A 14,331-nucleotide genomic window follows, 5' to 3' on the forward strand; every position below is an offset into this window, starting at 1 on the left:
TACTTATTCATAACTACAAGAACACTTTATTGACAAACAATTTGTATTATCATTTACACCTTTCTTTGTTGTTATTGTTCTTTCTTCTCTTCAGACACATTTTCCCAGAAACTTAGGATTCAACCTAATTTTTATCATTACTGTACCCAATTCACTTTGACATCAAAACTCCTAGGTTATATTTTAAGACACTATACAATATACAAAACACTCTGGTGTAGTTTATCCCTATGGTTTAAGACGTAGAATAATTTCTCCAACAAAGAAATAGCTCAGAAAGAATTGAAATAGCCATAGCACCATATATTGCTGCCAGGTTGGCAAATGCTGTGTTATAGTTATGAGATTACTAATGTGTTCATTAAAATTATGACATTTCTTAAGTGGAGTGATACTTAGTTCTGACATGGTTGTAAAGCAATTTGTGTATATGCATACTTTCCAGATCATTGCCAGATCAGTTCAGTAAGTTTTGAATCTTTGGAGCACATTGGCAGAGCATTGGTGCAGTGCACCCGTATCGCAGTTTATTTCCAGTGACCAAACTTTGTGGGGAAGGAAACTGTCATGCATAAAATAGAAGAAAACAGGCTAGCTGATGATCACAAAATTTTGTCAAAAGAAATTGAAGAAAGAAAGATTGTATTTGTATGAAAATACAATGAATAGGGAATGAGTATTTTAAGGAAGTTCTAAATCATTCAACAATGACAAAATGTTGGCCAAATAAGTAATATAGTTGACACTGCACCTTTGTAGCATTTAAAATTTGTTATTCTAGAAAGTCAAATTTGAAAGAGAAGTTGTTTGTTTTTATCAGACTTCAATGATGATTGACTAAAACTGTGTCAGTCAGATGGAAATTGAAATACTAGGTCAGTTATCTACAGTGTTTCCCTTAAAAACATGCTCTTATCTTTGACATGAAAACACTTGGGCGTACATAAAAATTTCAAGACTTTGGTCAGTAGTGCTTGACATAGCTGGAATATCAACCCCCTCATGTACTTTTTGAAGAATCCAAATGGTTGATACTGGCACACACTTTGCTGTAAGAAATTTGTGGCAGAGGTACTAAATACAATGCTGTGTGAAAAGCTGCTGTCTTCAAGCAGCATCCCAGGTCTTTTTTACATATGTCATTTACATGTGCCACCTGTAAACAGCGTGGAATATAATCAACTATGATTGTTGTCCTTTCCTGCAACACAGCCTCCAAGTATTATATCACCTTACATGTCACAATAACTTCATAAAATTCTGCTCTCATTTGATTTTCGTAAATATTGGGCAGTATATACTCTACTGTGTCGTGCTACATTGTCTCATCTCAGGAGTTAAATAATTCACTCTCTTGCCATTGGTACAACAATAAGTTGCTGTTCTTTAAAATTAAATTGATTCTTACTGGAGTACTAGCCCAGCAAGGTAAGCAGGAGAGCTCCTGTGAAATTTGGAGTGGAGGTTGGAGGTAGTCTCAGAATTGAAGCTGTCGGGAAGATTATTGTCTGGGAAAGCTAGGTTTTGAGTTTGAATTTTGGTTTGTCACACAGTTTTAAACTGTGAGGAAGTTTCAACATGGTACACATTCCACAACAGACTAGAAGAATTATTCTGGAGTTAGTAGCTATTTACAAAGAGGTATGTTTGTCCACATCTGATCAGTTTTCATCTGGCAAGTCACTCACAGACAGACTTTTCTTATTAATGATTGTGGCAACACTGATTTCCACTTATGCTCTGTATTACACACTGTTACTCTTACAGTTCATCAAGATGAATTGGTGAACATGCTTCGCATTCACTGGAATGACAACATTTGTCAGAGTTTATCCATACAACTTACTTGTTGCCAAGTTTTGACCTCCACCAGATGGTACTGTTTGTATTCTTTTGAGCATATCTGTGCCACAGTGAAAAGTGTACTACATTCTACAATGTTCATTTACTGTGATGTGTATATCTAATAAACACCATTGTGTAAAATGCATGTTTTTCATGAGAACCTAGGTACTTGTTCCATATGCTTCTCTTGGATTAAAAATTGACTGTAATATAGCAGAACTTTGTAATACATCTGTAATGAGAAATCTCTGGAATATGCAAACCATTAGATTAAACTCATAGGTTACTGACTGCGCAAGTTGGCACAATAGTCAGACACTAGACTTGTATTGTGGAGGGTTTGATTTGTGAATGCTCCAGCTTGGCGTCTTTATTGCTTCTGTGGTTACTCTAATTCACTTCAGGCAAATGCTGGGATTGTTGATTGACAAGACTGTACCGGACACTCTTTTCACTTTTCACCTGTCATCCTAAATCTGAGTTGAGTGCTCCAAGTCTAATAATATAGAAAATCATACATCATCATATATATATATTGGTTTAAAGACATCAGTTGACCATAATAGCTATGATCCCTTATAATTTCCTCCAGTGGATTTGATTATAAAAGGACCACACAGAACACATTATATTATTTACGTCATAGTATTACCATTGACTTGATATTTATGAACTTCAGGGTCTTTGGTACTCAATACATGGTTTTCATTCAGGCAGCAGCTTCTCTTTGTGACTTTGATGTTATTTAAATAGCTACGGATACCATGGGTGGTGCTTCAAAGCTTCCAAGTATTTGAGAATAGATGATTTGATCACTAAGAAGCTACAATATGACTCTGTTTTGTTAGAATTGTTTTGACAATACTATTACTTTATAGTCAGTATAATAAAGTCATACTGCTTGTTAAGGTGAGCCGGTTTAAATGGTTATGATGATGAGATGATGATAGTATTAAATAAACTAACGTGAATAAGTAGCTATATTGCAGACTTGTAATTACTTCTTTTATCATAAAATTTACTGTTAATTTATTGTGATGTTTTCCATTTCAGGTCCAATGATTGAGCGAATAGTAGCTGTTTGTCAGACAAGAGATGATCAGACACAGTGGGTGGATCATTTAAAGCAACAGATTCGGAAAGTTACAAAATCATCGGTTTCATCACCACCTCCAACATCACCACCTCCCAGCAAGCCACAACCATTACCACCTCCCCATGTAAGTTTTGCACCACTTTCTCCCTATTCCAATCTGACGTCTTTATTTGCTGAACTTATACAGCATGGTATTATTACAAGAAAACTACTGAAACATTTGTTGTACTCTGAATTCACTGCTGCTGCCAAAATAATAGGTGTGAAAATACGGCATAGTCATAGAGCAGAATGTGTGATCTTCCCCAAAAGTGAAAACTCAGGAAATTGTGATGTGGCACATAAGGTACTGCTGCAGAGTGAATATGAAGAAGAATCTGAAAGTGATGATTCCATTATTTATTGTCTAGAAGCTGAAAGCAGGCCTGAATCTCGAAAGACTAGTGTTTTAGAAAGACAAGATGCCATTGATATTGAAAGTGATCAGAGTGATAGTGATACAGTTTCAAGTGCAGCTAGCCATCTAAAGTATTATAGTAACTCTGTCTGTCTTGCTAATTGTGGTGAATTCTCTTACGGGATAGTTCCTCAGTGTCACAGTATTTCAGAATTTGTTTCTCAGCAAAAGTGTTCTCCTAAGCACATGGGTGCTGCCTTCTCCATATTAGAAAATTATGACGTTATAAACACAACTAACAAACAACTAAAATTGTGTGAAGATCAAGAAAACAAATACAAAATATCATCTTCTGCTGAATCCAGCTTTGAAAGGAACTCTTTGCATAGGACTTTCCCATGTGGTGTCTGTGAAGATCTTACAAACATAAGTGAGTGTGAGGACACATTATCCAGAGACCAGTTAAATGTAGAACTTTCCAGAAATAGTATGCCAGTGACAGTTCAGCCGAGGGAATGTAATTGTTCTCATTCAGTTTCTGCCTTCGAGCCTCAGTTTCCAAATGTAAAGACAGAAGCACCTTTTGAGTGTTGTGGTACAGCTCTACTACAGTCAAAGAAACTTTCAACACAGTCACTGCCAATAAAATTGAGAGACTGTGATTCCCCTCCTACAACACATTCCTCCACTCTTGATCTTCCAGCAAAAACAATCCCTGTACCATCTTCAGTGTTAGCAGGATTATTATATGGTGAGGGGCAAAACACTGAAGATGCTCACCCAAAGTGCCATCCAAATTTTCAACAGCAAAACAGTGCCTCTAGTGATAAAAGTGCTGAAAGTACAAGTACAGTTTGTAGTTTGCCTTTTGTATCGAAATCTAAAGTGAAAATCAATCGTGGAGAGAGGACTTCCATTAGAACAATTCCAGAAAAAACCACTCAACCATTGGATTCATGTAGGTCTTTTTCTCAGCATGATAATCGTGGCCGTGGCCGTTACCGTTCTTACCAGTATGTAACCATTAAGCCCAGAGTATCGGCAGATAAATTTAAGAGTAGTAAAGCCACGAACTGTCAGTGCTGTTCAGATATACCATCAAGTTCACGGTCTTCTGATTCTGGGCTGGCAGACATTGCAGGGAATTCAACATTAACATCGCCAGATTTATCTAATATAGTAACTGAAAATGAACAGAGATATTCCTGTGCAAGAAGTGTTGAATCCTTCCATCCTGATGCATCACCAACACCAAGGGAAAGTGCTGAGTTGGAAGACTTCAACTATGAGGCACAATGCATGTGTACATCACCATTTGGTTCCACACCACGCACTTCTGCACAACCGTCTCCAACGTCAGAGAAGCTGCTAACTGGATTGTGTGATTCTGTTACTTCCATCACATCTGCTAGCAAGGACCAGCCACCCGTTCCAGCTGCACAGTTGTGGGAGGGCACTGGAAACCAACCTGCAACAGCAGGCAGTGGGATCTACCGTTCAGGAATGTATGCCCATTGGTGGCTCAAGACCAAACTCCCTGCTTCCGCAGTGAGAGATTCCACTCCTGCTCCTACACAAACAGGCAAGGGATGATTCTTAATGCCGCATGTGTGTTCTTATACATCTGAATCACATGCATGCTTGTTTCATAGGGGCTACCCTTCCTGTATAATTCATCATTAATGGTAGACTTACAGAACACTCCTAGTAACTCATCCATTAAATGAGAAACAAAGCTCTTCTGTAAGGGAGAAAACTTAACACAATGTTTCAGTCACTGTTAACAATGCAGAATTCGCACTGCCCCATATGTAGTGCTGGAACCATGACATGCTCAGCTGAGTGTCCTGTTTGTTGTGACTTTTATTGCTTCTATTTCTAACTGTGTTGTTAACATGAAGCTAAATTAATTTTGTGCATCTGAGTTTAGTTATTTTGTTTTACTAAATATCCAATATTCAGCCAGTTTTTCAGATGCTTTTTGTTTTATTTTTCTCAGTGTGTCTTGCGTGGTTTAGCAGTACTAAATATTCTACAAAAAAAATTGCAGAGTTCATAATGGTAATTTTTCAATGGGATACAAAAAATACTAGAGGAAAGACATCCACTCACCATGTAGAGGGTTGGGTTGTGTGGGGGAAGAGGCCAAACAGTGAGGTCATTGTTCTCATTGGATTAGGGAAGGACGGGGAAGGAAGTTGGCTGTGCTCTTTCAAAGGAGCCATCCCAGTATTTTCCTGGAGCTATTTAGGGAAATCACTGAAAACCTAAATCAGGATGGCTGGATGCGGGATTGAACCATCATCCTCCCAAATGCGAATCCAGTGTGCTAACCACTGCGCTATCTCGCTCGTACTCACCAAGTGTAGAGGAGGGGTGTGTGTGTGTGTGTGTGTGTGTGTGTGTGTGTGTGTGTGTGTGTGAGAGAGAGAGAGAGAGAGAGAGAGAGAGAGAGAGAGCGAGAGCGAAGAGTCAGGCAAAGCAATTTAGGGAAAAACATGAACAACTTGTTTAATGCTATCTCCATGTGGTGAATGGGCGTGTTTTCTCATACCATTGTCTAGAAATTTAACTGTAATAGTTTTAGCTTCTGGATGTGCAACATATTATCTGGTTGTCTTAAATAAAAAAGATGAAATAAGTGCGAATGGATTCAGTGAATGAGATTATGTACGTATTATTGTTTCATACCATGCATTGCCCTTCACTAGTGCTGTTCATGTAAATTGGATTGCAGTTATTGTTTAAGAACATTTTACCCTTTCACAGGGTTTTGACCCATGTAACACTGAGTTGGAAGTAGGCGTGGCATAAGAATGGACCAGGATATTTTGTAGTTTTCTTCAGTGGCTGAAAACTATTTTAGGAGGGGTGGGAGGATTGTGAGTAAGATTTTCCTCATTTCTGGGCATGATCATAAGTTGTTGTTGGTCTGGTGAACAATATAGTTAAATTATTCCAGTCATGGGTGATATTACTTAATGAGGGAGCTGCTGCTTTGCAGCACTTGGGGGAGAAATTTCTTAGTGTAGAAGAGGTCAGCAGATACTGAAATACAGATACTGTTCATAGCTTTTTGAACCAGCAAAGGTGGAGATCAAATCCAGCAAGGTGAAATGTTGAGCTGAGGAGGACCAGATGAAGTGTGTGGAAGAGATGGTGTTGCGGATGTCCAGGAAAAAGGGCAGTGTGTGTATGCTTAGGATCCAGATCATGAAGATGTCTCCAAATAACCTGAACCAGACAAGGGGTTTAGTGTTTTAGGTAGCTAGGAAGGTTTCCCCTTTATGGCCTGTAAACAGCTTGACACAGGAGGATGTCATGCAAGTGCCCATGGCTGTGCAGTAGAGATTTTGTATATCTTCCCTTCATAGGAGTGGGTAAGGATGTAGTTTGTAAAGTGTATAATAAATGAGGTAATGGGTTTGTAGTCTGTAGGGAGTTAGGAGAAGTAGTGTTCAGTGACCAAGGGGGATGATAGTGTGTAAAGACAGAGCATCAATAGTGACAAATGTGGAACTTTACAATAATGGTGTGGCAATGGCTGCAGGCAATGGGTTGGAGGTATAGGTCAACAAGAGTAGAGATTCATTACACAGGAAAACAGTAATTAGCTACAATGGAATGTCCAGAATGATTAGGTTTATGGATTTTGGAAAACATGTAGAAGGTGGGTGGGAAATTAGCGTGAAGAGGGAGATAGATTTAGGAGAGAGGTTCTGAAATCGGTGGAAAGAGTGGAGTAGGAATTGGAGGCTACATTGGACTTACAGGGTGGGATCACCATGGTGGAGCTGGCAGGTACCTTCTGTTGGGTAATCACTATGGTTATCTGCCAGTAGTGGAAACTGTGTCTACCAGGGAGGATGATCAGATTGAGGTATTAAGGTTGTGTGTGACTATTGTTTCCTCCTTTGAGAGGTTTGAGCTATTGGAAAGGGGGATGAGGATGGGGCCATTTGGAAATAAATAATTCTTGAATGTAACCATAAACCAGGAGATGGTTAGGTGAGACTGAAGAGGGGTCACAGTTGGATGGAGGTATGAAATGAGACACAAAAGGTTCTACTGTTGGAGGGGCTGGTGGTTAAAGTGTTTCCATGTTAGGAATCTGGTGGAAGGGGACTAGGTCTTTGCTGTGTACAACATGATTGAATAGCTATCTACACATGCCTTCAGAGCAGAGATTGGCACCACATCTAGGCCTGCCGGTTTCTTAGTTTTTAGTTTTCAGATTGTCTTCCTGATTTCAAGCACTGTTGCTGGGAAACACCATAATTTTGCAATGTAATTCATCTACATCTGCTTTAGGGAAATATTGTTCCACTTTTTCACAAGTTTCAGAAAGTCATTACAAAATTTGCTAGTTTTTGTGAATTTTATGTTAATCTACAGGGTGAGCACAAAGTTTTGCCCTGATTATAACAATTTATTACAGAATATCCATTTGACATAATATTTTACACTTGATGCCATTACATAGGTTTGTGTTACTAATTTTTTTAAGGCCATTTTCATTAGTAAACCTCAACATTTGCTCCCTTGGTAGCTCGGGGAATGTCGAGGTGGTATTCCAGTTCCTGCCAGTTGTTTTGTAACGTGTTGTGTCACAGTACCCACAGTAGCTTGTATCCTAGCCTTCAGTTCGTCGACATCAGCAACTGGCTTGATGAAGACTCTGTGCTTGGTATAGCCCCAGCAAATAAAGTCAGTGGGCGTTATGTCTGGAGAGCGGGGTGGCCAGGGTGTTGGACCATTCCTTCCAATCCACCGATCCAGACATTACTTCCCTCTTGACTTTTTTTTCTGGGGCTATATGAAGGACAGAGTCATCGTCACACCAGTTGCTGATGTCAATGAACTGAAGGCTAGGATACAAGCTGCTGTGGGTACTGTGACAGAACACTTGTTATGAAACACCTGGCGGGAACTGGAATACCACCTCGTCATTCTTCGAGCTACCAAGGGAGCACACGTTGAGGTTTACTAATGTAAGTGGTCTTAAAAAAACTAGTAAACTAACCTATGTAAAGTCATCAAATGTAACTTATTATGTCAAAAGGTTACTCTGTTATTCAAGGGCTGTTCAGAAAGTAACCTCCGGTTGATTTAAAAAAATACACCAAGTTAAATAAAAATACTTTAATACATACATCTTACAACTACATCTTTGCACAATTTTTCTACATGGTCTCCATAGCGATTGAGGCAGTTATCGTATCTCTTCACAAGCTTTGAAATTCCTTCTGTATAAAAATCACCCGCTTGTGCCTGGAGCCAGCCTGTGACCGCATCTTTGAGCTCTTCGTCGTCATCAAACCGCTGTGACCCGAGCCATTTCTTCAAATGCATGAAGAGGTGATAATCACTTGGCGCCAGGTCTGGGCTGTAAGGTGGATGGTTGATAACGTCCCACTTGAAGGACTCAAGAAGGGCCGTTGTTCTGCGAGCAGAGTGAGGACGGGCGTTATCGTGCAAAAAAACGATACCGGAAGTCAGCATACCACGGCGTTTGTTCTGTATAGCCCGTCGTAACTTTTTTATTGTTTCACAGTACACGTCTTGATTAATGGTCGTACCACGTTCCATGAATTCAACCAACAACACCCCTTTGGCATCCCAAAACATCGTTGCCATCAGTTTTCTGGCAGAAAAATCTTGCGAGGCTTTTCTTGGTTTGGTAGGCGAATTTGAATGTGCCCACATCTTTGATTGTTCTTTTGTCTCAGGGTTCACGTACTTAATCCAGGTTTCGTCACCGGTCACGATTCTGTTTAACAATGGTTCTCCTTCGTCCTCATAACGTGACAGAAAGTCTAATGCAGAGGCCATTCTTTGAGTTTTGTGGTGGTCGGTAAGAATTTTGGGCACCCATTGTGCACAGAACTTACGGTAACCCAATCTTGCTGTCACTATCTCGTACAAGAGAGTCTTAGAAATCTGTGGAAAACCAGTAGACAACTCCGACATTGAGAAACGTCGATTTTCACGAACTTTTGCATCAACTGTCTGAACGAGTTCGTCAGTACCAATGATGGTCTACCACTCCTCTCTTCATCATGAACGTTTTCTCATCCACTTTTAAATAAACGTACCCATTCACGGACAACTCCTTCACTCATAACTCTTGGTCCGTACACGGCACAAAGCTCACGATGAATAGCTGCTGCAGAATATCCTTTGGCTGTAAAAAACCTTATGACAGCACGCACTTCACATTTGGCGGGGTTTTCTATTGCAGCACACATTTCAAACTGCCACAAAAACTAAACTAGCGCAGGTACGACGTTCACTCGAGCACGGCTTGATGCCGACTGACCTGTTGAGTGCGTGAACGCACAGATGGCGTCGCTACTCCCCCCACAACCCGCACTGTGACCAATCGGAGGTTACTTTCTGAACCGCCCTCGTAAATTTTTATAATCAGGTCAAGACTTTGTACTCACCCTGTACTTCCATCTTTAATCTGTATGTTTTTATACTGGTGACTATCTTTTCTGGTTTATTGTTTTATGCCACCACCTGCTACATTACTTTCATTGTCATGAAATTTTTTTCTGCAAGTACTACCCACATGTATAACTTTTTGTAATTTTGGTGGCAATTTAGGAACTTTTGGTTAGTATACTGTTTTTGTAAAGAATGGAGATATTTAAATATGTTGAAGGATTTCACTCATAAATACAGTTATGCATTTGTTTTCCTTAGATGTTTTTGAAGTAACCACTTTTGAAAATGTCTTCTCAAAACTTGCCAATGGCCTTGCTGCAGTGGTAACACCGGTTCCCATCAGATCACTGAAGTTAAGTGCTGTTGGGCTGGGCTAGCACTTGGATGGGTGACCATCTGGTCTGCCGAGTGCTGTTGGCAAGCAGTATGCACTCAGCCTTTGTGAGGCAAACTGAGGAGCTACTTGATTGAGAAGTAGCGGCTCCAGTCTCGTAAACTGACATACGGCCAGGAGAGAGGTGTGCTGACCATATGCCTCGCCACATCCACATCCAGTGACGCCTGTGGGCTGAGGATAACAAGGTGGTTGGTCGGTACCGTTTGGCCTTCAAAGGTCTGTTCGGACAGTTTAGTTTTTTTCCCCCCTTAAAACTTAGTTTGAACACTGTACAGAATTAGAAATATTTGTATATGAATTATTTGTGTGTATACTTCTTCCCAGGTTTGGTTTGTCATTGCTGTAGAAAAAAGTATGTATTTTGTTGTAAGAGAAAATTCTTTTGTAGACCTATTGTTTTGTGAGAATTTTTGAGTGTGCCTTTAGCTTTATTATGTGACAGTAATGATATGAGAGTTTGAGATATTTTACCTGTATATAAAGTGCAAATTTCCCTGTGTATATTTTTAGGTGTACGGTCTAAGACTGGTGCTAATTTTTTGGTTACCCTGTAATAGTGTTTACATTTGTATCATTAGAGAAATATCAAAATGTTTAATATGTGTTACTGATTTCATCATTAACACTTTTGTGTGTGTTTACATCCCACATAAGATTGTTAGTTTTGGAACCTGATACTTTTTTCAGGACTTTAGTTAATTTGCTAACAAAGATGTCCACACTAACATCAAGTAAGCAGTATACACAAAATGATTAACTTATTACGAATTTCAGTGACTGAAACTTGAAACTTTTTTAATTACATTAATTATGATGAGACCTTGTCTAACTTTAAACTTTATCCCGTGTCTGATTGAAATACTTGGTCCTTTACCCTTTATGGTAGTTCTACCATAGCAACTTGCCCTTTATATGATGACAGTAATGTGTGTGACCTCAGCAGCCAGAGGTTCTGTATGTATGTTTGTATGTGTGTGTGTGTGTGTGTGTGTGTGTGTGTGTGTGTGTGTGTGTGTGTTTTCTATCTCCGACAAAGGCCTTGTTGGTCGAAAGCTCATTTTCTGACAGTCTTTTTGTTGTGCCTATCTGCAGCTCCGCATCTCCGCTATATTTTCAAAATATTGTTACAGTCCATCCTGGATTTTCCACTGTTGAATTTTGATAGTAATATGTGCTGTATTTCAGTGTCTCTGTATCATTGCTCTGTAATGCATACCATTTCGCTGTTGAAAGAATGTAATTCAACTTCAGGTTGCTATAGTTATTTTTAATAGCCTGCATGTTTTGATGGAGTGATAATTCTTTGTAAATTTATTTGGCATTCAACCTAATGATTGTTAAAAGTTTCATTTTTATTATAAGGTTTATAACTGTACTACATCTATCGTTCTCAGACATCATATTTTGACAAGGTAGTGATATTTTTTCTGATTGCAGTTGAATATGGTACATTCTTTCTTCTGAGACCTGTTGCTTTTCATGGCTCTCCAGACTGGTTGAGACAATTCCATAGCAGTTGTGCCTGTTATGATCTATTCAAAGCCTAATTTCTCCATCTGTAACAACAGAAATTTGATGATGAACAACTCCATATCCACCTCCTATTTCCTCACTAATTAGCTCAACCAGCCTTTACTTCCCAACCTTATTGAGGTACATGCCATGTCCAGAAAAATCCCATATCACAATAGATCCAACCAGCATCATTGCAGTCTGTATCTGGTCAGCAGTCATCAGCACCATTCCCAGCTCCACAGTAACTTGATATACTGCACAACCAAGCTGAGGCTGATCATGACAAGAGAATTGCTCAACTAGAAACAAATTTGTGCACCAGTTAAGGAGGATATTTTTTTCATGTCACAACCTATGTCATATTCCCTATCCCTGTCCAGTGTTTCCTGTCCCACCTGCTATCACTACTTGATCATTTGTAGTGAAATCCTTACATAAAGGCCCTAAGTCCTCGATCCCTTGACTCTGCACTTGGCCTGAAAATGCTGGTGACCTGATGCTTTGTTTCTGACTATTTTAACTGAGGTCCTGCACCTCCAGCATGACCACTACCGGGCAGCAGCACTTTCTTTCTCCTGAAATTAGTGATGTTCCTTGTGTTCTTGATCATGTGTAAAGTCTGCTGGACTCAAGACTGGCAGCTGGAACCTGTTTCTGAGACAACAAAACTGTTACACCATGTCCTCCTGCCCCCAATCTTCCTTTTAGCTGCCACCTTCCAACCAGCCCCCTTCACTCTGCCCGCCTTCATTCTCGCTAGCTTCTGAATTTCAAATGACATGATCCATCTTAAAATACACTGAAAAAGTCAAATATTCACATATCTTACTAGAAAAGGACACTACTGCAGATATTCACTTCAAGAAATGTATGTGAAATATGTGGTAATGTGCTAAGTTTATTTTGGTAATGTTCAGTGGCTTCAATTTCTATGTTGATTGTACTGAACATCTGTTAAAGCAGATGGTGGTCTTTCCTTCCTCCTCTGTCCTTAGAATGGTGATGGTCTTGCTGTCCAGTACATATGACAGAAGATTGAATTTTGTCCCATAGAATTCTGCATACAAAGCAATCAGCACAACAGACTTACCATTATTCTTCTTCTTCTTCTTCTTCTTCTTGTTCTCTCTCTCTCTCTCTCTCTCTCTCTCTCTCTCTCTCCCTCCCTCCCTCCCTCCCTCCCTCCCATTATCTTTGTGTTCTTGATCTTTACAGAGCAAGGTTACAATTGTGTAAAAATTTCATAATTAGCAGTGTCATCAGAAGAATTAGGAGATACACTACTGTCCAAAACTTAGTCGTCATTAGGAAAATATAAGCAACCTTGGTAAATGACAACAAGGTTACACATATTTCTATTAAAACTGGCATTGTGATATGTTTGGAGAGAAGCAATACTTCTTGTTTTGAATAGGCAAATGACTGAAAGATTGTAAAAAGCAGTACATTTGATCAATAATGTCTCTTATACAGCAGATTCTTTATTATCAGTGTAGTTGCTTCATAAAATTTGTTACTTAGTGTCAGAAAGTCAACATTTTGGGCCTTTATTGCAGACCTTGAAGAAGGTGAAATATAGGCCAAAGTCTTGCTAGCATTCACTGTCCCACAAAGTGTAATTTGTCAGTTGTATTTAGATTGGATATTCACAGATGAATCTCATTTCAGTTTGCTGATTGATTCTTGTTGCACATTCATCTGCAGGGCAGTAGGTGGTTCATATAATCAAGAGACAATTATGATGGTGGTAGTTTTTTTATGTTATGAGGGAGCAAAATGTAGAAAGATTGTGCATAGCTTTGTAACTTCATTTATAGTTTGAAGAATACTGTTAACATATAGCTGTACAAATATATGTCAGTACAGTCATGTATGTGACTTTTCAGATTTTCAGTTGCTCCAGATTATCTCTTCTCAGATGTTAATGCTCACACACATTAAGCTGCTCTGGCATGTAAATTTCGGGCTAACATAACAAGATATCCATCCCATGGACTGACCAGTGAGTTTTCTAGCCCTGAATGCTACATATCATGTCTGTGATACAATGGCATGACACAATACTGGACTCTTCCAATTCCCTCCCTCCCTCCACCAACCCTAGCTCTTTCTTGGGAGTGGGATGGCCTATGGAGAAAATATGCTCTTTATAAGTAACTTTTAGACACTAGTGAAGTAAATCTGTGAATATTGCTTTTGTTTTATTGTACTGGGTAATTCTGTGTCCATTACATCTAAGCAACTTCCTGACAGAGATTAAAACTGTGTGGCAAACCAGGATTTCAACCCGAAACCTTGCATTTTGTGCACAATGTTCCTACTGACTGCACTATTCAGGCATGACCCAGATCTGCCTTAACAGCTTCACTTTTGCCAGTACCTTTCTCCTACTTCTCAAACTTAACAGAAGCTCTCCTGCATAACTTACAGGACTATTACCCCTGGAAGAAAGGATATCACTGAGAAATGGCTTAACCAGAGCACAGGGGAATTGTTTCCAAGTTGAGTCTTCCTCTCTGCAGCGGAGTGTCCAGCAAAGTATGCAGCACAGCTTCTGTGAGATTTGGAAAGTAGGAGAGAGCTACTGGCAGAAGTGAAACTGTGAGGATAGGCCATGATTTGTGTGTCCAT

At 39.5% G+C, this 14,331-nt stretch overlaps 1 protein-coding gene and 1 pseudogene across 8 annotated transcripts in view; both read left to right on the top strand.

The window, feature by feature from the left end:
* The window catches only part of LOC126457370 (rho guanine nucleotide exchange factor 7), a 127,136-nt gene that overhangs the window by 65,708 nt on the left and 47,097 nt on the right, over positions 1–14,331 (top strand). For all 8 annotated transcript variants that reach the window (XM_050093622.1, XM_050093616.1, XM_050093614.1 and 5 more), the window contains one exon: positions 2,899–3,065. In XM_050093622.1, coding sequence (XP_049949579.1) covers positions 2,899–3,065 — 167 coding nt within the window. The remainder of the gene's footprint in view (positions 1–2,898; positions 3,066–14,331) is intronic.
* Positions 10,091–10,208, top strand: LOC126459461 (5S ribosomal RNA; annotated as a pseudogene).

This window comes from Schistocerca serialis, chromosome 2 (genome assembly GCF_023864345.2).
Source record: "Schistocerca serialis cubense isolate TAMUIC-IGC-003099 chromosome 2, iqSchSeri2.2, whole genome shotgun sequence".
NCBI lineage: Eukaryota > Metazoa > Arthropoda > Insecta > Orthoptera > Acrididae > Schistocerca > Schistocerca serialis.